This window comes from Muscardinus avellanarius (assembly GCF_963383645.1).
Source record: "Muscardinus avellanarius genome assembly, chromosome: 2".
Lineage (NCBI taxonomy): Eukaryota > Metazoa > Chordata > Mammalia > Rodentia > Gliridae > Muscardinus > Muscardinus avellanarius.
Window position 1 is genome coordinate 32372623 of NC_137787.1, and position 21422 is coordinate 32394044.

At 41.1% G+C, this 21422-nt stretch overlaps 1 protein-coding gene across 1 annotated transcript in view; it reads left to right on the plus strand.

Annotated features, from left to right (window-relative positions):
- Positions 1–1420: 1420 nt before the first annotated feature.
- Positions 1421–21422, plus strand: part of INO80D (INO80 complex subunit D) — a gene marked incomplete at its 3' end in the record, with an annotated part of 58324 nt that continues 38322 nt past the window's right edge. The window contains exons 1-3 of the mRNA XM_080720018.1: positions 1421–1503; positions 1616–1862; positions 11384–12126. Of these exons, the coding sequence (XP_080576144.1) occupies positions 1645–1862; positions 11384–12126 (961 nt within the window). The 5' untranslated portion in view covers positions 1421–1503; positions 1616–1644. The remainder of the gene's footprint in view (positions 1504–1615; positions 1863–11383; positions 12127–21422) is intronic.

The following is a 21422-nucleotide window of genomic DNA, read 5'->3' on the forward strand; positions in this document are numbered from 1 at the left end:
AGCTCTGACCCGAATGATAGAAATAAATATTGGTGGGTGACTAGTCTTATGGGTTCAATAAGATTTTGTGTGTGTGTGTGTGTGTGTGTGTGTGTGTGTGTGTGTGTGTGTGTGTACTGGGGATGGAACCCAGAGGCATTCTACCTCCGAGATATACCCCCTAGCCCTGTTTTTTATTCTTTATTTTGAAACAGGGTCTCACTGAGTTGCAAAGTAGTAGCTGAGGCTGTCCTCGAACCACGATCCTTCTGTCTCAGCCTCCCAAATGCTGGGATTACAAGCATGTGCCATTACGCCCCGCAATAATAAACTTTCTAAAGCAAGAATTTGCATAGTACTTGGAGGCTAAGACAGGAGATTTGCAGGTTTAAGGCCAGCCTCAGCAATTTAGCAAGACCTTGTTTCAAAACAGTAAAAAATAAATAGGGCTAAGTGTGTAATTTGGAGATAAAGTACCCTTCGGTTTGATTCCTGTACTACACAGAAAAATAAATAAGCAAGATGGGCATGCTGGTGGCACATGCATGTAATCCTCATTCTTGGGAGGTTGAAGGAGAAGGGTAGCAGGTTTGAGGCCAGCTTTAGCAATTTGGTGAGGCCCTATTTCAAAATAATAAGTCAAAAGGGCTGGGTATGCAGTTTGGAGGTAGAATGCCCCTGGGTTAAGTTTCTCATATCAATAAATAAGTTTTAAAAAAGCAGGAATATGAACTATTTTGTATTTCATAGAAATATTTGCTACAAATTGCAAAAAAAAAATTCTGGTCAAATAACAAAAAGTGCAGCATTTTGTTTATTTTTATTTATTTATCTATTTATTTTGTGGTACTTGAGGTAGAACCCAGGGGCTTTTCTACCTCCGGGCTATACTCCCAGACTCATTTTTTATACTTTTTGGAAACAGGGTCTCACTAAGTTGCTGAGAGCCTCACTAAGTAACTGAGGCTGGCTTCGAACCTGTGTGATCCTCCTGTCTCAGCCTCCCAAGCGCTGGATTACAAGTGTGTGCCACCATGTCCCGCTAAAGTGCAGCATTTTGGAGGGAGGGTTTTTTTTTTTTACATTTATAGTTCATTCCAGTGGTATAGTCATAGATTTGGGTTCTGAAAATACAATAAGTGTACAAGCATAAGTAGTGAAGTAAAAAGACGTGTTCCTGTGGCATTTATTTGGTGGAAGAATTTTGCTTTGAGGTATTCAGAAAACCAGATCAGTTGTTAATTTAGATCCATTTTAAATGGTAGGATAACATATTTTATAATCCCTGTTTTCCCTTGTTTGACTTCATTATTGGGATGTTATATTACATGAAAGAATCTATCGCTTTGAGGAGAGTGATTTTGAATTGTTTTGTCTTGGGTTAGCTAGTTTTGCATATTTCTAATTGTTAACTAGGCCTTTTGATGTCTTCATAGACAATCTGCTTCATCTTGATTCAGCATTCCAAACTGACATCCTTGGGGTTCTCTTAACATTGCTATGTTGCAGGAGATTTGAAATCAGGTATGTCTGTGGGGCCAAATTTCCTCAGTGAAGTTTTTAACTTGAATCTCCCTATGCTTTTTTGGTGTATAATTTGGGTTTCTTTCTTTCTTTTTTTATGATGGCCTTTTAGCTGATGTTCACAAGGAATAGAGTCACGTGATGTATGAAGGGAAACATATACACTTCTCTGAGGTTGACAATAAGCCCTTGTGCTCATATAGCCCGAAACTGTGCAAGCAGCGGCGACTCAACGGCTACGCCTTCTGTATCAGACACGTTCTGGAGGACAAGACTGCCCCCTTCAAGCAATGTGAATATGTGGCCAAGTACAACAGCCAGCGCTGCACCAACCCCATCCCCAAGTCAGAGGATCGCAGGTAAGCGCTACTGCTGGCTCTGTTCTGGGCTGTATTAGTAGGCTTGGAATGCGTCCTTGTTTCTTTCTCTCTCTGTCTCTCTCTCTCTCTGTCTCTCTCTCTCTCTGTATGTGGTCAGTGTAAGTGTTGAGTTCTATGGGTAATCTAACTAAACTTAGGAATTCTAAGAATGAGAAAGGGCGATTTCTTTTAAAGGTAGTGGTACATTGGGGTATCATTTTTAAAGTATGTTTGAGTATTTTCATCTTTTTATTTATTTTATAATCAGTTAAAAAAGGCTTTTGTTCTTGAAAATTGTTGCTTGAGGTCTTGGTACTGATTTGTTTGATTTGACTTTTCTACTTAGTTTTACCATGCCTAGCCAGAGAAATTACAAGAAGTAATTGTTATGATTGGTAATAATTTTGAGGTTTTAAAATCTATATTTTAAAGATAGTAAAGGGTATATACTTAATTAAAAATATTTGTGACATTCTGAAAATTTACTTCCTAAACAGACTTCTAAGTAGTGGTTAGCATTGTTTTATAATTTTGCTCTTTTTTGGTTAAAAAGAGTTCCAAATAGGCTTTGTTTAACATAATTTAGAAACTCTATTTTGGCTTTAAGGTTAGACTTTATTGCTAGAATTGTGAATTTATACTTTGCTGAATTAAAAAGTGAAACAATTATTTTTGAAGAAGTCTTGTACTAATTGCCTTTCATATTCTTAGGAAAATTTACACTGTCTTTCACATATAATCTCTGTATGCATATTTTTCTTTAGTTTTGCAATAACCATGTCCATCATCATGAGACATTGTGGAGAGACATGCTTGTTTTGTAGAAGTTCTAGTTTTCTTCAAGTAGAAAATTTGAACCTTTTACTTTTATCTTAAAACACACCTACCCCCTTCATCTGTGTTCCTACAAGTAAGCAAATGTCACATGCACGAATTGGTTGAAAAAGCATCGTTTTTTTTTATGTCATGATGAACATAGTTTTCCACTTTTAGTGTGAAAAAAAATAAACTGGTGGTAATTATGCCACCAAAATAAGGAGAAATATATACATAGAGTGATTTGGGGATATTCCCTTAGAAATTCTAATGAGCATTTAAGGCTTCAGATTTCAGTACCTGAAAGTTAGAAACAGCTGCTTAGTGAGGCAAGGAATAAAATTTTAATTTCATGTGAGAAATGGACCTGTGTATCAGGCTAAACATATCTGTCCAGTTGGTTTTAGCAGACCCTTGCCCTCTTTTAACATGAAGAATTGCTGAGCTTGGATTTTTTTGCTTCTATCTCTGTGGTAAAGACATCTCTATAACTGTCTTAAATTCAGTGTATCACAGTTGTAATTGTCAACCTTGGATTTTTTTTTTTCATATGTGCTAAAGCAAGTATTAGTTAACAGCAAGAACTGAAGTGAGAGTCTTTCTGAATGTCTTTAAAATTTAATGATCCGAAGCATCTGTTTTTACCTTTTGTCTTCAAAGTAGAAGACAAAGTCCTCTTTTGAGAACAAGATAAGAGAAAGGACTTTTGTGTTTTTGTGTTAGGAGAAGCTCTGGTTACCAAGTACGAAGTTGTACTTTTTTCAAAATTGATCCATCACCACATCATTGTAAATTATATCAATAATTTTACTATTTATAAGGTTGTCTGAAGATACTTTATTTTTATTTTTATTGTTTTGGTGGTACTGGGGTTCCAGGAAGAAGCCTTTCTATCTCTGGGCTATACTCCCAGACCTATTATATATATATATATATATATATATATATATATATATATATATATATATATATTATTTATTTATTTGGAAACGGGGTCTCTTAAGCCAGCATGGCTGGCTTCGAACCTGTGAGATCCTCCTGTCTCCACCTCCCAAGCGCGGGGTTTACAAGCGTGCACCACCATGCTTGGCATCTGAAGATACTTTAAAAGTGGAGTCAGAGAAGCCTGGCGTGGCTGTGCACACTTGTAATCTCAGTACTTGGCAGACTGAGAAAGTATCGTAGGTTTGAAGCCAGCCTCAGCAGCTTAGTGAGGCTGTCGGCAACTTAGTGAGACTCTGTTTCCAAATAAAATATAAAATAGGTCTGGAGGTGTAGGTTCAAGGTAGAAGGCCCCTGAATTCTATCCCTAGTATCACAAAAAAAAGAAAGAAAAGAAAAAAGAATAATCTGGGTAAAGTGGCGCATACTTGTAATACTTGGGAGGCTGAGACTAGAGGATCTGGGTTTGCAACCAGTCTCATAGTGAAGCCCTCCATAACTTAGTGAGATCCTGTTTCAAGATAAAGAATAAGAAATAGGGCTGGGGTATAGCTTTGGAATAGATGCTCCTGGATTCAATCCCTAGTTCTGCAAAAAAGGGGAGGGGGATCAGAGAAGATAATATTCTTGTTACCTCAAGAAATCCGGGTTGAATTCATGCAATAATATTTTAAACTTGTATATAAATGTAAATAGTTAAATTGTATCATGATATAATTAGAAAAGATTAATATTCTCTTGAAAGTAACTTTCATGATTGTGAATGCAATTACTCTTTGAGCATTTAGCAATTTGAAATGTTTTTTATTGTTTTAGAAAGCAGTTTCAGTTGTCAGAATTATCGGGTTGGTGGTCAGCTAGAGGAATCTTCATGATTTCTGTTATCTAACTTACCTGGTATATATTATAAATTCAAATTTATAGGTCTCCACCTTTTTTTCAATAGAGTACTGAGAAAGTACATTTTTTACATGTTTATTGTGTGATAAGCTGATAATGAGAGCCTTGGTTCTTAGAAATAAGTGATTATTAAATCAGCTATTTTGTGTAATACATATGTTAAATTTAATGTACCATAATTACATATATATGATATAAATATATATATATATATGATATATATATATATCTTTTTTGGGGGGGGTCTGGGGATGGAACCCAGGGGCATTCTACCTGAGATACTCCCCCAACAATATATTTTATTCTTTATTTTGAAACAGGGTTTCAAAGATCCTCACTAAGTAGTGAGGCTGTTCTTGAACTCTGATTCTCCTCTCTCAAATTCTCAAATGCTGGGATTACAAGCCTGCGCCACCATGCCCAGCTCTACATTTATTCTTTTTAAAAATAGCCCAATTAGTCAGGCGTTGTGGCGCACACTTGTAGTCCCAGCATTTGGGAGGCTGAGACAGGAGGGTCACTGTCAACCTCAGCTATTTGCTGAGGCCCTCTGCAACTTAGTGAGACCCTGTTTCAAAATAAAGAATAATTTAAAAAAATAGGGATGGGGGGTAGCTTGAAGATAGACTGCCCCTAATTTCCATCCCCAGTACTCCCCCACAAAAAATAGCCTAATTAATCCAGATGCAGTGGTACATGTCTGTGAACCCAATACTTGGGAGGCTGAGATAGGAGAATCATGACTTCAAGATCAGTCTCAGCAACTGAATAATACCCTGTTTAAAAATAAAAAATACGCTGGGCGTGGTGGTACACACTTGTAATCCCCGTGCCTGGGAGGCAGAGACAGGAGGATAGTGCAGGTTCGAAGCCAGTCACCCTGGCATAAGAGACTCTGTTTCCAAAAAAAAAAAAAAAAAGGTCTGGGAGTGTAGCCCGGATATAGAAGGGCTTCCAGGAACCCCAGTACCACCAAAAATAAAAATAAATAAAAATAAAAAATACAAAATAAAAAATACGAAGGGCTTGGGGGTATAGTTTATAGAATGCCCCTGGTTAATCCCTAGTACCAAAAAAGAACTTAATTAAAATCTGATTCAAATACTGTGCATCTTATCCATTTACAGGGGGTATCATTCAGTAGTTTTCACTACTTTACAAGATTATGCAACTATCACAACAATCTAATTTAGAACTCTTTCATCCTCTCCAAAGAAACTCTATGCCCATTAATATAGTCATTTCCCTATATAGTTGTTCTTTTAGACTAGAAATTCATATTTTTATACTTAGTTGTTTTTATTTATTTTTTGATATTGGATGTTGACTCAAGGGCATTCTACCGCCAAGCTATACCCTAGCCCTTCTTATATTTTTAGTTTGAAACAGGGTCTAACTAAGTTGCTGTGACTGGCCTTAAACCTGTGAAACCTTGGTCTTAGCTTCCCAAGTACTGAGATTACAGGCATGAGCCACCATGCCTGGCTTGTATACTTATTATTATTACTTATTATTATTTTTTTTAATGGTACGGGCGTGGAAACCAGGGGCTTTTCTACCTCTAGGGTATACTTTCAAACCTATTTTATACATTATTTGGAAACAGGGTCTCACTAAGTTGCTGAGAGCCTCGCTAAATAGCTGAGGCTGGCTTCAAACCTGTGCGATCCTCCTGTCTCAGCCTCCCAAGTGCTGGGATTACAAGCTTGTGCCACCACGTCTGGTGTATACTTATTATTTTTTAATGGTACTGAGGATTGAACCCAGGAGCATTCTCCTTCAAGGAACACCGGAGCATTATTTAAATTTTTTTTAATTTGAAACAGGGTCTCACTAAGTTGGCAAAAGGCCTTAGTAATTGGGTGAGTCTGTTCTTGAACCTGCTGTCCTGTCTCAGCTTCCTAAATACTAGGATTACAAGTGTGTTCTACCATGCCCAGTTTATACTTATTTTAAAATAAGCTGTTCTAATCTAGTTTTGAAGAATTTTCTTTTTTAAAAGAAACGGGGAAGCCAGGTGTAATGGCATGTGCTTATAATCCTAGTACTTGGGAAACTGAGACAGGAATATTGCAATTTTTTTTTTTTTTTTTTTTTTGGTGGTACTGGGGTTCCTGGAAGCCCTTCTACCTCTGGGCTACACTCCCAGACCTATTTTATATTTTTGAAACAGGGTCTCTTACGCCAGCGCGGCTGGCTTCGAACCTGCGCGATCCTCCTGTCTCTGCCTCCCAAGCGAGGGGATTACAAGCGTGCGCCACCATGCCCGGCTATTGGAAATTTTAAGATGGCCTCAGGGAGTAGTGCGATTCAGCAACCTAGAGAGACCCTGTTTCCAAATAAAATAAAATAGGGCTGAGAGTGTAGCTTGGAGGTAGAATGCCCTGGGTTCAATCCCTAGTACCACATAATAAAAAATACTTTTTTCTTGTGGTACTGAGGATGGAACCCAGAGGCATTCTACCTCCGAGCTACAAGCCCAGCCCTATTTTTTTTTATTCTTTATTTTGAAACAGGGTTTCACTAAGGTGCAGAGGGCCTCACTAAGTAGCTGAGGCTGTCTGTGAACCACAATCTTCCTGTCTCAGCCTCACAAATGCTGGGATTACAAGAGTGTGCCACCATGCCTGGCTAAGATGTGGAGTTTTTAAGAGTTCAGACTATCCTGATAGTGCTGACCAAGTGGCTAGATTGAAGAAAGGGTGAGAAAGGGCGGTGTATACAGAGTAGCCTCTGCAGTATTACACACTGTGTAAGGAGCTTCTTTACTTGTGGGCTGCCCACAAATAAATGAGTAGAGAAGTTTGATTTTTAAATTAATAAACCCCAAGCCAGACAAACATAAAAACTACTTCACCAAATGGAGCCTTTTGTAAATTAGAAAAATGAGTTGAAACTGGGCGTGGTGGTACGTATTTGCAATCCTAGTACATGGGAGGCTGAGACAGGAAGATGGCAGATTCATGGCCAGCCTCAGCTACTTAGTGAGGCCCTTGCAACTTAGTGAGACTCTGTTTGCAAATAAAGAATAAAACATAGGGCTGGGAGTGTAGCTCGGAGGTAGAATATCCTTAGATTCAATCAGTACTGCAAAAAAAAAAAAAAAAAATTGAACACAAGGAGCATTCCTGTAATAGTAGTACTTTGGAGGCTGACAGAAGGATCATGGGTTTGAGGAAAGCCTCAGTAACCTTGAGAGACTCTCAACAACCTAGCAAGACTGTTTCCCAAAAAAAAAAAAAAAAAAAAAAAAGCTGGGTGTAGTGGCACACACTTGTAGTTCCAGTTCTTGTGATGCTTGGACAGGAGGATCACAGGTTCAAGGTCAGCCTCAACAAGTAGTGTGGCCCATCAATGTAAGGAAACCCTGTTTCAAATTAAAAATAAAATAGGTTGGGCATGAAGCTCAGAGGTAGAAGGCCCCCGGGTTCAATTTCCCAATACCACAAAACCCAAAAAATTTTAAAAAGAGAGCTGAGAGGAGCTAGGCGTGGTGGTGCACGGAATCCCAGCATTTGGGAGGCTGAGACCTGAGGATCACAATTTGCAGACAGCCTCAGCTACTGTAATTCAGTGAGTCCATTTCAAAATTAAAAAGACCACACACACACACACACACACACACACACACACACACACACACACACACTCGGGCTGGGCGTGTAGCTCTGAGGGATAGTGCCCTGGGTTCCATCCCCAGGACTGCAAAAAAAAAAAAAAAAGAGAGAGAGAGAGAGAGAGAGAGAGATATGGAGGTATTGCTCAGAGGCAGAAGCCCCTGGGTTTAATCTTCAGCACCAAACACAAACACGAAAAAAAAAAAAAAAAAAAAAAGAAGATGTTGGGCGTGGTCGCACACGTTTGTAATCCCAGCACTTGGGAGGCTGAGACAGGATGATCGCACAGGTTCCAAGCCAGCCTCAGCTACTTAGTGAGACCCTATTTCCAAATAAAGTATAAAAAATTGGTCTGGGTATAGCCTGGAGGTAGAAAAGCCCCTGGGTTCTACCCCTAGTACCACCAAAAAAAAAAGAAAAAAGAAAAAGAAAAAAAGAACACAATAGAAGCCATTTATTTATTTATTTATTTATTTATTTATTTATTTATATTTTTGTGGTGCTGAGGATTGAACCCAGGGTCATTTATTCTTGATTTTGAAACAGGGTGTCACTAAGTTTTGGAGGCTGAGGCTTCAGTAGCTGAGGCTGGCTGCAAACCTGGATCCTCCTATCTTAGCCTCCCAAGTACTAGGATTACAAGTGTGCACCACCACGCCTGGCTCCATTTGTGCTTTTTAAAAAATTATAGTGAATAGTGTATTTTAATCATACTGAATAGTTTGATTCTGTGTTAACATTTTCATACTTGCATGGGTCATACGTTGTTCATATCTACTCTCCCCATTACATCCCCTTCTTACCTAGTAGTCATCCTATTTACTTTTTTGGCAGTACTGGGGATGGAACCAAGGGGCATTCTACCTCTGAGCTACACTCCCAGCCCTTTTTTTAAATTTTGGAACAGGGTCTCACTGAGTTGTAAAGGGCCTCACTAAGTAGTTGAGGCTGTCTGTGAACCACAGTCCTCCTGTCTCATCCTCCCAAATGCTGGAATTACAAGCGTGTGCCACCACGCCCTGCTATCCTGTTTACTCTTTATTAAATTAAAAATTTTATATTTCACTTTTTGGTTAGTGCAGTTTTTTCCAATATTCCTTTCCTTACCAGCTTCAGCTTTTTGAGTCTGTTTTAAGGTTTATATGAGACTTGGTTCAGATCTGTTAGATATACTCTGGAGATATTACTTCTGTGGTACAATAATAGTTTCTACTTCCTTTCTTTCTTCCTCTCTCCCCTCCTTCCTTCCTTCTTTCCTTTCTTTCTTTCTTTTTTTTTTTTTTTTTGGTGGCACTGGGGGTGGAACCCAGGGGCTTTTCTACCTCTGGGCTATACTCCCAGATCTATTTTATATTTTATTTGGAAACAGGGTCTCACTAAGTTGCTGAGAGCCTCACCAAGTAGCTGAGGCTGGCTTCGAACCTGTGCGATCCTCATGTCTCAACCTCCCAAGTACGGGATTACAAGCGTGTGCCAGTACACCTGGCAATAGGCTCCATTTTCAAATAACTTTGGGAAACACTGCCAGATGGTCACCTCTTCCTCTTGGAATTTTGTAATGCATATTATCTTACAAAATGCTTGAGGTTTTTCAGTAGAAATAAGCAAAAACAAAATCATTGTATAATTTTGTTTAAGCCAGCATTTTCCAAATTTATGTAAGCATGGAATACTGTTTATGCCTACTTGTTAACATACTGTGGAATTGTATGAACAATAGAAGTTTGGAGACTGTCTTGAAAACCTCTGTGGGTTTTCATTGTGGTTAATCGACATAACGTGTATTCTTTCTCATTATTTGAAAGGACTTCGTTCCTCCATAGTGTGTGTGTGTGTGTGTGTGTGTGTGTGTGTGTGTGTGTGTGTGTGTGTGTTTGTTTTTGTGTGTGCCTGAGGATTGAACCTAGGGGTAGTCTTCATCCAAGCTACACCACCAGCCCTATTTATTTTTTGTTTGGAAAGGGTCTGGTTAGGTTTCTGAGAGCCTTGCTGAGTTGCTAAGGCTGTTCTTGAATCTGTGACCCTCCCATCTCAACCTCCTAAGTACTGAGATTACTAGTATGGGCCACCATGCCCAGCTTCTTCCATTCCATTGTATTTTCTTTTAATTTTATATTTTATTTACTTATTTATTGTACTGGGGATAGAACCCAGGGGCATTCTACCTCCGAGCCACACTCTTAGCCCTATTTTTTATTTTGAAACAGGGTCTAAGTCGTAGCTGAGGCTGGTCTCAGCTTCCCAAATGCTGTGATTACAAGCATGTGCCACCATGCTCTGGCTCTTTACTGTATTTTTAAAATAGCATATTTACATTTAAAAATTACCTCATTTATGAAGATTGAAAGTCATGACCTTTGGTTTCAGTTTAGGATTCAGCTTCACCCTTTCCAGATGAAAGTGGTTGGGCCAAGTTTATTTCTGTGAAGTTTAGTATCCTCATTTGCATAAAGGGCATGATTAGAGCCAGGCATGTTGGCGCATGCTTGTAATGCCAGTACTTGGTAGGCTGAGACAGGAGAGTTGCAACCTCAGCAACTTAGTGAAGCTCTCAGCAACTTAGCAAGACCCTGTTTCCAAATTAAAAAGATAAAATAGGGCTGAGGGTGTAGTCCGGGGGTAGAATAACTGGGTCCAATCCCCAGTAAAACACACACAGAAAGAAAGAAAAGAAGGAAGGAAGGAAAGAATGAATATTAAGGGCATAATATTCGTACCTACTTCAGGTCTATGCTAGAAGAGAGATTCCATGTTCTTATATCTGGCTATCAAGAAACTCATCCCACTAACCAGTTTTATTCTTTTACCTTTTCCTTTCATTCTAGTATTCCCTCATCACCCCGTGTGTGGGCCGTGGGAGGGGGCAAAAGCCTGAATGACACGGGAGTGTATACTTTTCTCCATGCCAGGATTTTAAGTGACCCTTTAGACTCTTGATGTGCTATGAATAGAGAATGACAAAGGCCTGTGAGAAGCAGCAGCCGAGCTGTTTTCACCAACTGACTGGCTGGCTTGGTTCTGTCTGTCTGCTTCAATACACGGACACCTCACAGATTTACCTCAACAGTTTCACAGACTATGAGGTTTGCTTCCCAATGAAAATTGTGTGTTCAGTTGATGAATGCCAAGAGTTACTGTAGTCGTGCGAGTTTTAGTTGTGTGTTAGGATTCACATTCTGTGCCGTGTAGTTTGATATCCTACTTCATGTGTATCACGAGTATTCTCTCGTGTGTGTGTTTTTAAAGGTACTGCAACAGCCACTTGCAGGTACTTGGCTTTATCCCGAAAAAAGAGAGGAAGAAAAAGAATGATCCAGTGGATGAGGTAAAGGTCAGGCACCAGATGGATACCATGGCCTTCAGCCTGACGGTGCCCACGCTGGCCTTGAAGATGCCCAACGGACTGGATGGGATGTCCCTCTCTCCACCTGGGGCAAGGGTGCCCCTCCACTACTTGGAGACTGAGTTGGAAGACCCGTTTGCTTTCAACGAGGAAGACGACGACCTGAAGAAAGGGGCAACCGTGAGAAAGAAGTTGCAGAGCAAACTGGCCCAGAACCGGCAGCGCCAGAGAGAGACAGAGATTCTAAAAGTTCGGCAAGAGCACTTTAGCCCCCCTCCTGCACCTTCCCAGCAGCAGCCTCCGCAGCAGCACTCCCACCTGTCACCTCTGTCCACTTTGAAACCTCCAGCGCCACCGCAGGGTTCTGTCTGCAAGTCACCTCAACCGCAGAACACCAGCCTACCAGTGCAGGGAGCAGCCCCCACCACACACACCATAGCACAAGCCCGGCAGGCGGCTCACAAGAGGCCTCTGCCGCTCCTGCCATCCAGCAGGGCTGCCGTCACGGACCTCCCCAGGACTGACCGGGTCCTCATGAAAGCCACAGCCTTCTCTCCACACTTGTCTTGTATAAGTCGACTGCAGAGACTGGTGAAACTGTGTACCCAGAAGCATCAGTTGGACACTGATCTATTTCCTCATCTAGGTGAGTTGTCCTCTCTTACCACATCATTGTGTATAGTATAAACTGTGCTCTGTCACACAAGGCGTGGCTGTCAGGACTGTCACATGCGCGATGGGCAGAGCACCTGCGCAGAGCGATGCACTACAAGATGCTGTATTTAGGCAGGCCACCTTAAAGTGTAGATGCCGGAGGAGATGGCACCTGGTGAATAGGACACTGGAGTCAAAGTTGGAAATTTAGAATCCTAGTCATAAGCTGGGCGTGGTGGTGCACACCTGTATTCTCAGTACTTGGGAGGCGTCTTGAGACAGGAGGATTGCAGCCTCAGAAACTTAACAGGATCCTTAGCTACTTACTGAGACCCTGTTCCAAAATAAAAAAATCAAAAGGACTGGGGTGTACCTCTGAGGTAAAACGCCCCGAGTTCAATCTCTAGTACCACAAAAAAGAAAACAGAATTTCAGCGATAGTTTTGTTAGCAGTGAGAGCAGTATTAAAAGACACCTGTGCTTGGTTGCATGCCCCTATGAGCTTAGTGTCTGCATGTTTAATAAACATCTGTATGCATTTTATTTTTTGTGGTACTGAGGATTGAGCCCAGAGGCATTCTACCTTCAAGCTATACCCTGAGCCCTACTTTTTATTTTTCTTATTTATTTATTTATTATTTGCAGTACTGGGAATGGAACTCAGGGGCATTCTACCTTCGAGCTACACCCCCAGCCCTATGTTTATTTAATTCTTTATTTGAAACAGGGTCTCATTAAGCTGCAAAGGGCCTCACTAAGTAACTGAGGCTGTCCGTGAACTGTGATCCTCCTATCTCAGCTTTCCGAATGCTGGGATTACAAGCATGCACCACCACGCCCAGCAGCCCTACTTTTTAAATTTTTATTTTGAAGCCGGGCGTGGTGGCGCACGCTTGTAATTCTTGCACTTGGGAGGCTGAGACAGGAGGATCACACAGGTTCGAAGCCAGCCTCAGCTACTTAGTGAGGCTCTCAGCAACTTAGTGAGACCCTGTTTCTAAATAAAGTATAAAATAGGTCTGGGAGTATAGCCCGGAGGTAGAAAAGCCCATGGGCTCCACCCCAGTACCACCAAAAAATAAATAAATAAATAAATAAATAAATAAATAAATAAATAAATAAATAAATAAATTTTTATTTTGAAACAGGGTTTTACTGGTTGATGAGCATCTCACTACTTATTATGGATGTCCACAAACCTGCAGTACTCCTGTCTTAGTCCCCCAGGTACAGGGATTACAAGCGTGTGCCAGCATGCCCAGGATATATTTTTATACATTGAAGAATGGCATTAATATTTGCCAACAGTGAAAAAATCATAAACCTTCATTTAAAAAATTCCTAAGCCCAATGTGATGTCACATGCCTGTAACTTCAGTATTTAGGAGGCTGAGACAGAAGGATTGCAAGTTTGAGACCAGCCTCAGCAATTAAGTGAAACCCTCAGTAACCTAGTTAGACCTTGTTTCAAAACAAAAAGTTTAAAAGACTGGGGATATGGTTTGGAGTTAGAATGCCCCTGGGTTTAATCCCTAGTGCCCCCAATTTTTTTTTCTCCTAAGGCAATACCACTTAATCATTGAAAAATGATACAAATAGAGATAAAACTTATTTGGTGGTATTGGGGATTGAACCTAAGGCCTTGTACATGCCACTGAGCTACATACCCAGCCCCACTTTCAATGTAGCCAAATGTCTATCTTCCTTTTTACGTTTCAATGTCAAGTTTATTTGTATATTTACTTTTGTGTGTGTGATACTGGGTATTAACCCATGGTCACTATACCTCTGAGCTACATCTCCAGCCTTATTATTTTTGGTGCTGGAGATTGAAGCCAGGGTCAATTTACCTCTAAGCTATACCTTAAGCCCTACTTTATTTTTATTTTATTTTATTTTATTATTTTATTTTTAGTGCTAGGGATGGAACCCAGGGACTTTCTACCTGTGAGCTACACCCTCAGCCTTATTTTACTTTTGTTTTGAAACAGGGTCTCACTAAGTTGCGAAGCGCCTCACTAAGCAACTGAGGGTGGCTGTGAACCTGAGATTCTCCTGTCCCAGCCTCCCGAGTCCTGGGGTGATAAGCATGCACCACTCTACCCTGCTTTTGTTTTATTTTTAAACAAACTCATTGTAGGTTTCTAGGTATCTTGCGAGTTGCTGAGGCTGTCATCGAACCTGCAATCTACCTGTCTCAACCTCCCAATTAATCTTATTACAGGCCTGCACTACCATGCCTGGCTATATTTACTATTAATAGTTGGTTTTGCTGGGCAATATAGTACATGCTTGTAATCCTAACTACAGGGGAGGCTGAGTCAGGAGGACCCTATCCTGTCAATAAATGGTAATGTGTAACAGTATGCACGTAAGGGTGTTTATTGAAGCTTTAAAAATATGTGCAACATTAAACATCTTTAAATAAGCTGGGTGTGGTGGCACCCTGATAATCTCAGTATTGGGAGGCTGAGATGGGAAGATCATAGGTTTGAGGACAGCCTCAGCAAGTAGTGAGACTAATCAACCTCGCAAGACCCTGTTTCAAAAGAAAAATACAACAGGGCTGGGGGTGTAGCTTGACGGTTGAATGCTTCTCTGTTCAGTTGAGGGATATGTGTGTGTGTGCATGCGCATGCGCACACGCACGTGCATGCGCACACACACACACACAAACACACACACACACATACCTATAATATCCAGAGTAGCTGGTAGGAAACCTTGAAAAATTATGGGGCACATACATATTTTATAATATAAGTAGCTATTAAAAAAGAATAAATGAAATCTGTATGTTTTGTGGTACTAGGGATTGAACCCAGGAACACCCCTAGTCCTATTTTATTTGATTTTGAAACAGTCTCACTGAGCTGCCGAGGCGGTCCTCTAGCAACTGCTCCTCCCGTCTCAGCCTTCCAAGTTCTGAGATTACAGGTGCGCACTGTCTTTATCTTTTGAGTAACAAGATAAATTCTTTCATTTTTTTAAAGATAAGCAAATAAGTGAAGTGGGGAGCACACCAAGTGCTGTGTAGATGTATGTCACTGTCAGTATGATTTACATTATGATGAGAAACTCTATAATGCACCAGTAAAAGCACATTATAAAAATAAGGAAATAAAACATGAAGGACATGGTGTGTCCATCAAGTACATGGGTAGATGCACTGTTTGAAATGTGCAGAGGTAGGTAAAAGTGTAGAGGATATATACTTCTAGGCTGTTAACATTGGCTTTCAGGGGAAATGGAAAGGGACAGGATGTGTTTTATGGGAAATGGGTGTGGCAGCTTTTCTTATAGCTTTATATTCTTTCACCTATTGTTTGACCATGTTTGGCTTTGGTAATTAAAAGAACTAATAAAACTTTAAAAATATAGGTAAGCAGAAATAATAAATTAAAATGTCCTTAACCCTGTTAATGCCCGTCTGCAAATGCCAATGCCTTGGTATATTCTTATTTTTTTTTCAGTACTGGGGATTGAACCCAGGATACTTCTACCCCCCAGTCCTATTTTTTCAGTCTTTTTAATTTTTAATTAATTTATTTATTTTTAGTGGTACTGGAGGTGGAAACCAGGGGCTTTTCTACCTCTGGGCTATACTCCCCGCCCTATTTTATACTTTATTTGGAAACATGGTCTCACTAAGTTGCTGAGAGCATCACTAAGTAGCGGAGGCTGGCTGTGAACCTAGATCTTCTTGTCTCGGCCTCTTAAGTACTGGGATTACAAGCATGCGCCACCACAGCTGGCTACACCTCCAGCCCTATTTTTTTTTCCCCCGGGTCTGGGGATGGAACACAGGGGAATTTGACCTCCAAGCTACACCCCCTGCCCTATTTTTTATTTTTTATTTTGAAACAGGGTCTCACTGAGTTGCAGAGGGCCTCACTAAGTAGCTGAGGCTGTCCGCGAACCGTGATCCTCAGGTCTCAGCTTCCTGAATACTGGGATTACAAGCGTGTGCCGCCATGCCCGGCTTTCCAGCCCTATTTTTTAACCTTTATTTTGAAGCAGGGTCTCACAGGCAGGGTCTCAAAAACATAAAATTGAATTCCTACTGTACATGAATGACTTCTAACATTTAGAAATTACTCAGCCAGCCGTGGTGGCGCATACTTGTAATCCCAGCATTCAGGAGGCTGAGACTGGAGGATCACGGTTTGTGGACAGCCTCAGTTACTTAGTGAGGACCTTTGCAACTCCATGAGACCCTGTTTCAAAATAATAAAAAATAGGGTTGGGGTGTAGCTCGGAGGTAGAATGCGCCTGGGTTCCATCCTCTGTACCTCAAAAAAAAAAATCCTCATAGTAATAAATTTTCATATAAAACATAATCTTCATGGCTGAATTCTATCTCCGATTCAAGTCATTTCCAATTTATATCATTATACTGTTGTAGATATGTAGCCTTGTACCAAAATCATTACCATCACATCTTTAATTTTTTTTTTCAAATAGATTCCTGGAAGTGAAATTTGTATTTTGTTGTTGTTGAGGTTATATGGCTTTAGCTCAGTGGTAGAGTACAGACATATAGAGGCTCTGGCTTTAATCTCCAGCAACAACAATAATAAAAAAGTTTATTTTTTTGATACTAGAAATTGAAGCTAGAGGCTTTTTACCTCCAAGCTAAACCCCCAACCCTTTTTATTTTGGAACAGGGTCTGCTAAGTTGCTGAGGCTGGCTTTGAACTTCTGAACCTTCTCTTTCAACCTCCCAAGTACTTCGATGCCCAGCTAACAAAAGTTTTTGATGTGTGTTTCCAAGTATGTATAAAATATACTTTTGGTATTGAGGAATGAACCCAGGAACTTTTTACCTCGGAGCTGTACCCACTCACCAATTATTATTTTGAAATAGGGTTTCACTAAATTGCTGAGGGGCCTGTTAAGTTCCTGAGGCTGGCCTTGAACCTGTGGTTTTCCTTTCTCCGCCTTCCAAGTAGTGGAATTACAGACAAGCGCCACCATGCCCAGATGCATAGTAATTTCTTGCACATGAATTGCAATGTGAAATCTGAAAGGATACCAGGAAGTTTCCATGCTGTCATATCAAATGCATTGATCTCTTGTATACTCTGAGTAGGTCGTGTGTGTGTGTGTGTGTGTGTGTGTGTGTGTGTGTGTGTGTGTGTGGTACTGGGGGTAGAACCTAGGGGCTTTCTAACTCTGGGCTATATACTTTATTTGGAAACAGGGTCTCACTAAGTTGCCGAGAGCCTCACTAAGTAGCTGAGGCTGGCTTCGAACCTGTGCAATCCTCCTGTCTCAGCCTCCCAAGCACAGGGATTACAAGCGTGAGCCACCACACCCGGCTGAATCTTTTACCCATGTATTATTTTGTGAGGTCTTTTATTGGTCATTTATAGCTGAGTCGTACTGATTTAGAGACTTATAGAAATTTTCTAAATGTTAACATATTTTATTATAAAATATAAGATTTTACACAGTCTTATACTGTGGAGAAGTTATCAGTTTCTCAGAGGTGATTTTAAGTTCCCTAAAAATCAAACCTTCAAGTAAAAATTTCAATTTTATCATTGGCAACAATAAATATAGTCAGTTATTTTCTTAGAAGTGACAGTTTCACTATCTTAAAACTTATAATTTGTCTCAGTCATTTTTCAAATAAAAACAAAAGTAGCTTGTTCTGGTTGCAATTAAATTAATCATATGCTTATGATGATGATGTCTGTAATCCCACGATGTGGGAAGCTGGGATGAGGTGTATAGCAGGCTCCAGGCCAGCCTCAGCAAGTTAACAAGACTCTTAGCAACTTACTTGACCCTGTTTCAAAAATAAAAAGTAAGGCCAGGTGTGGCGGCGCACACTTGTAATCCCAGCACTTGGGAGGCTGAAACAGGAGGATCGCACAGGTTCGAAGCCAGCTCCAGCTACTTAGTGAGGCTCTCAGCAGCTTAGTGAGGCCCTTTCCAAATAAAGTACAAAAAAAAAAAAAAAAAATAGGTCTGGGAATGTAGCCCAGAGGTAGAAAAGCCTCTGGGTCCACTCCCAGTACCACTAAATAAATAAATAAGCCGGGCATGGTGGTCCATGCCTATAACCCCAATACTTGGGAGGAGGATCACAGGTCCAAGGACATCTTCAGCAAGTAGTAAGACTCTCGTCAACCTGGCCAGACCCTGTTTCAAATAAAATAAAACAGAACTGGGATGTAGCTCAGAGGTAAAATGCCCCTGGTTCAGTCCCTTGTACTACAAAAAAGAAAAGTCTTGGGGGTATAGCTAAGGGGTAGAAAATCTCTGGGTTCAATTCCAAGAGAGAGGGGGGGGGAGGGAGGGAGGGAGGGGGAGAGGGAGAGGGAGAAAGAAAAGAAAGAAAATAATCACGCAAGAGCTTTTCCTTCAGATAACCATACTCAATTCTTCATGTTCAGCAGTGGTACTTTATGTGCACATCCCATAGATAAACAGAATATTGGAAAAACATAAACTCAGTCAGCCAGCTGTGGTGGCACAGGCCTGTAATCCCAGGACTCAGGAGGCTGAGACAGCAGGATTGCAGGTTTGAGGCCAGCCTCAGCAATTTTGAGAGAGACTCAGCAATTTAATGGGACCATTTCAAAATAAATAACAAAACAGGGTTGGGTTCAGCACAGAGGTGGCGCGCCACTGGTTCCCGGTACAAGAACAAAAAGAGAAAGTCATGTTCCCCAATGATCAGGGTTTTATGAAGTTACCAGGGCCGGCGTGGCGGCGCACGCTTGTAGTCCCCGCGCTTGGGAGGCGGAGACAGGAGGATCGCGCAGGTTCGAAGCCAGCCTCAGTACTGAGTGAGGCTCTCAGCAACTTAGTGACACGCTGTTTCCAAATAAAGTATTAAAAAAGGGCTGGGAGTATAGCCCGGAGGTGAAAGCCCCTGGGTTCCACCCCCAGTACCACAAAAAAACAAAAAACAAAAAAAAAACCAGAGCCAGGCGTTGGTGGCGCACCCTTGTCATCTCAGCACTTGGGAAGCTAAGGCAGGAGGATTGCGGGGTCTAAGCCAGCTAGTTGATCAACTTAGTGAGGTCTTTTGCAACTTAGTGAGACCCTGTTTCAAAGTAAAGAATAAAAGGTTATTATATTATTATTATTATTATTATTATTATTGTACTGGGAGTGGAACCCAGAGTCTTCTACCTCCGGGCTACACTCCCAGACCTATTTTATATTTTATTATTTGGAAGCAGGGTCTCACTAAGTTGCCGAGAGCCTCACTAAGTAGCTGAGGCTGGCTTCGAACCTGCGCGATCCTCCTGTCTCAGCCTCCCAAACACAGGGGTTACAAGCGTGCGCCACCACACTGGGCAAGAGTAAAAAATTAAAACCAGGTGTGGTGGTACTCACTTGTAATCCCAGCATTTGGGAGGCTGAGACCGGATGGCTTCAGCTACTTACGGCTTCACAACTCAGTGAAACCCTGCTTCAAAAATAAAAAGGACTGAAAAAATAGGGTGGGCTGGGGGGTGTAACTCCGAGTTACAATGACCTTGGGTTCTATTCCAAGTACTGTCACCCCCCCCCAAAAAAAAAAGAATAAAAAATTAGGGCTAGAGGTGTAGCTTGGAGGTGGAATGCACCTGGGTTCAGTCCCCCACCCCACCAAAAAAAGATTGCCCGGTGTGATGATGCATACTGTAATTTCAGTACTTAGGAGGCTGACACGGGAGGATTGCGGGTTTAAGACCAGCCTTAGCAATTTAGCGAGACTCCCCAAAACCTAGTGAGACCCTGTTTTAAAATAGGATGTGGAAAGCCGGGCGTGGTGGCGCACACTTGTAATCCCAGCATTCGGGAGGCTGAGACCGGAGGATCGTGGTTCACGGACAGCCTCAGCTACTTAGTGAGGCCCTCCACAACTCAGTGAGACCCGGTTTCAAAATAAAGAATAAAAAGTAGGGCTGGGGCTGTAGCTCGGAGGTCGAATGCCGCTGGGTTCCATTCCCAGACCCACAAAAAAAAAAAAAAAAAAAAGGAAGGAGAAGCCTGGCGTGGTGACTGCGTGCTTGTAATCCCATTACTTAGTAGGCTGAGACAGGAGGATCGCAGTTCATGGCCAGCCTCAGCTACTTAGGCCCTCCACAACTTAGTGAAACCCTGTTTCAAAATAAATAATATAAAATAGGGCTAGTGATGAAGCTTGGAGATAGAATGTCTCTGGGTTCAATGTACCCCCACACACACAAAAATAAAAATAATAAAACAAAATAGGGTTGAGGGTATACCTCAGAGGCAGAATATCCCTGGTCACAATCGCTACTTCCACAAAAAAAAAAAAAAAAATTAAACACAGTGGATCGTGGTATGAAAAATAAAATGATTTGTAGAGTTTAGTACCACTGTATATTGGATTGTCTGGATTCCATACTAAGGCGTCAACCGTTACCATTGTAAATGTCAACAGAGTAAAAAAAAATTAGGCCATCTTAGTATTTTTAGGAATATAGTGCCAGGGAATCTTTCCTTGAGAGTATTTCAGGGACCTCTGGGGTTCTGCAGAGTGTACTTTACAAACTGATATTTTGGATTAATAATACAGTTAAACTTTTTTGGTGGGTCTGCGGATGGAACTCAGGGGCATTCTACTTCTGAGCTACACTCCCCGCCCTATTTTTTATTCTTTATTTTAAAACAGGGTCTCACAGAGTTGCAAAGGGCCTCACTAAGTAGCTGAAGCCGTCCATACTGCATTGGGACTAACCTACTGCATTTTAATTTATAACTTTATTTGTGGAAGCTGATAATTTTTAGCTTTTACAACTGAAATTTTGTGTGGTGTTAGGGTCTGATATACTATCAGTTTTGAACAGAGTGAAACTGAGGGTAAAAAAATATTCCATTTATTTACTTTTTTGGGGGGTGGTTGCCGGGTATTGAACCCAGAAGCACTCTACCTCTAGGCTGCACCCCCAGGCCTATTTATTTATTTATTTATTTATTTATTTTATTTTTGGTGGTACTGGGGTGTCTGGAAACTCCTCTACCTCCATGATACACTCCCAGACCTATTTTATATTTTTATTTGGAAACAGGGTCTCTTAAGCCAGCACGGCTGGCTTTGAACCCGCGCGATCCTCCTGTCTCTACCTCCCAAGCGCGGGTATTACAAGCGTGCGCCACCACCCCTGGCTTATTTATTTATTTTTGAAACAAGGTCTCACAAGGTTGCTGGGAATCTCTTTAAATTGCTGATGCTCGTTTCCAACCTATGCTCCTCCTGTCAGCCTCCCAAGTACTAGGATTACATGGGTTCCCCACCATGGCTGTTGATTTACATTT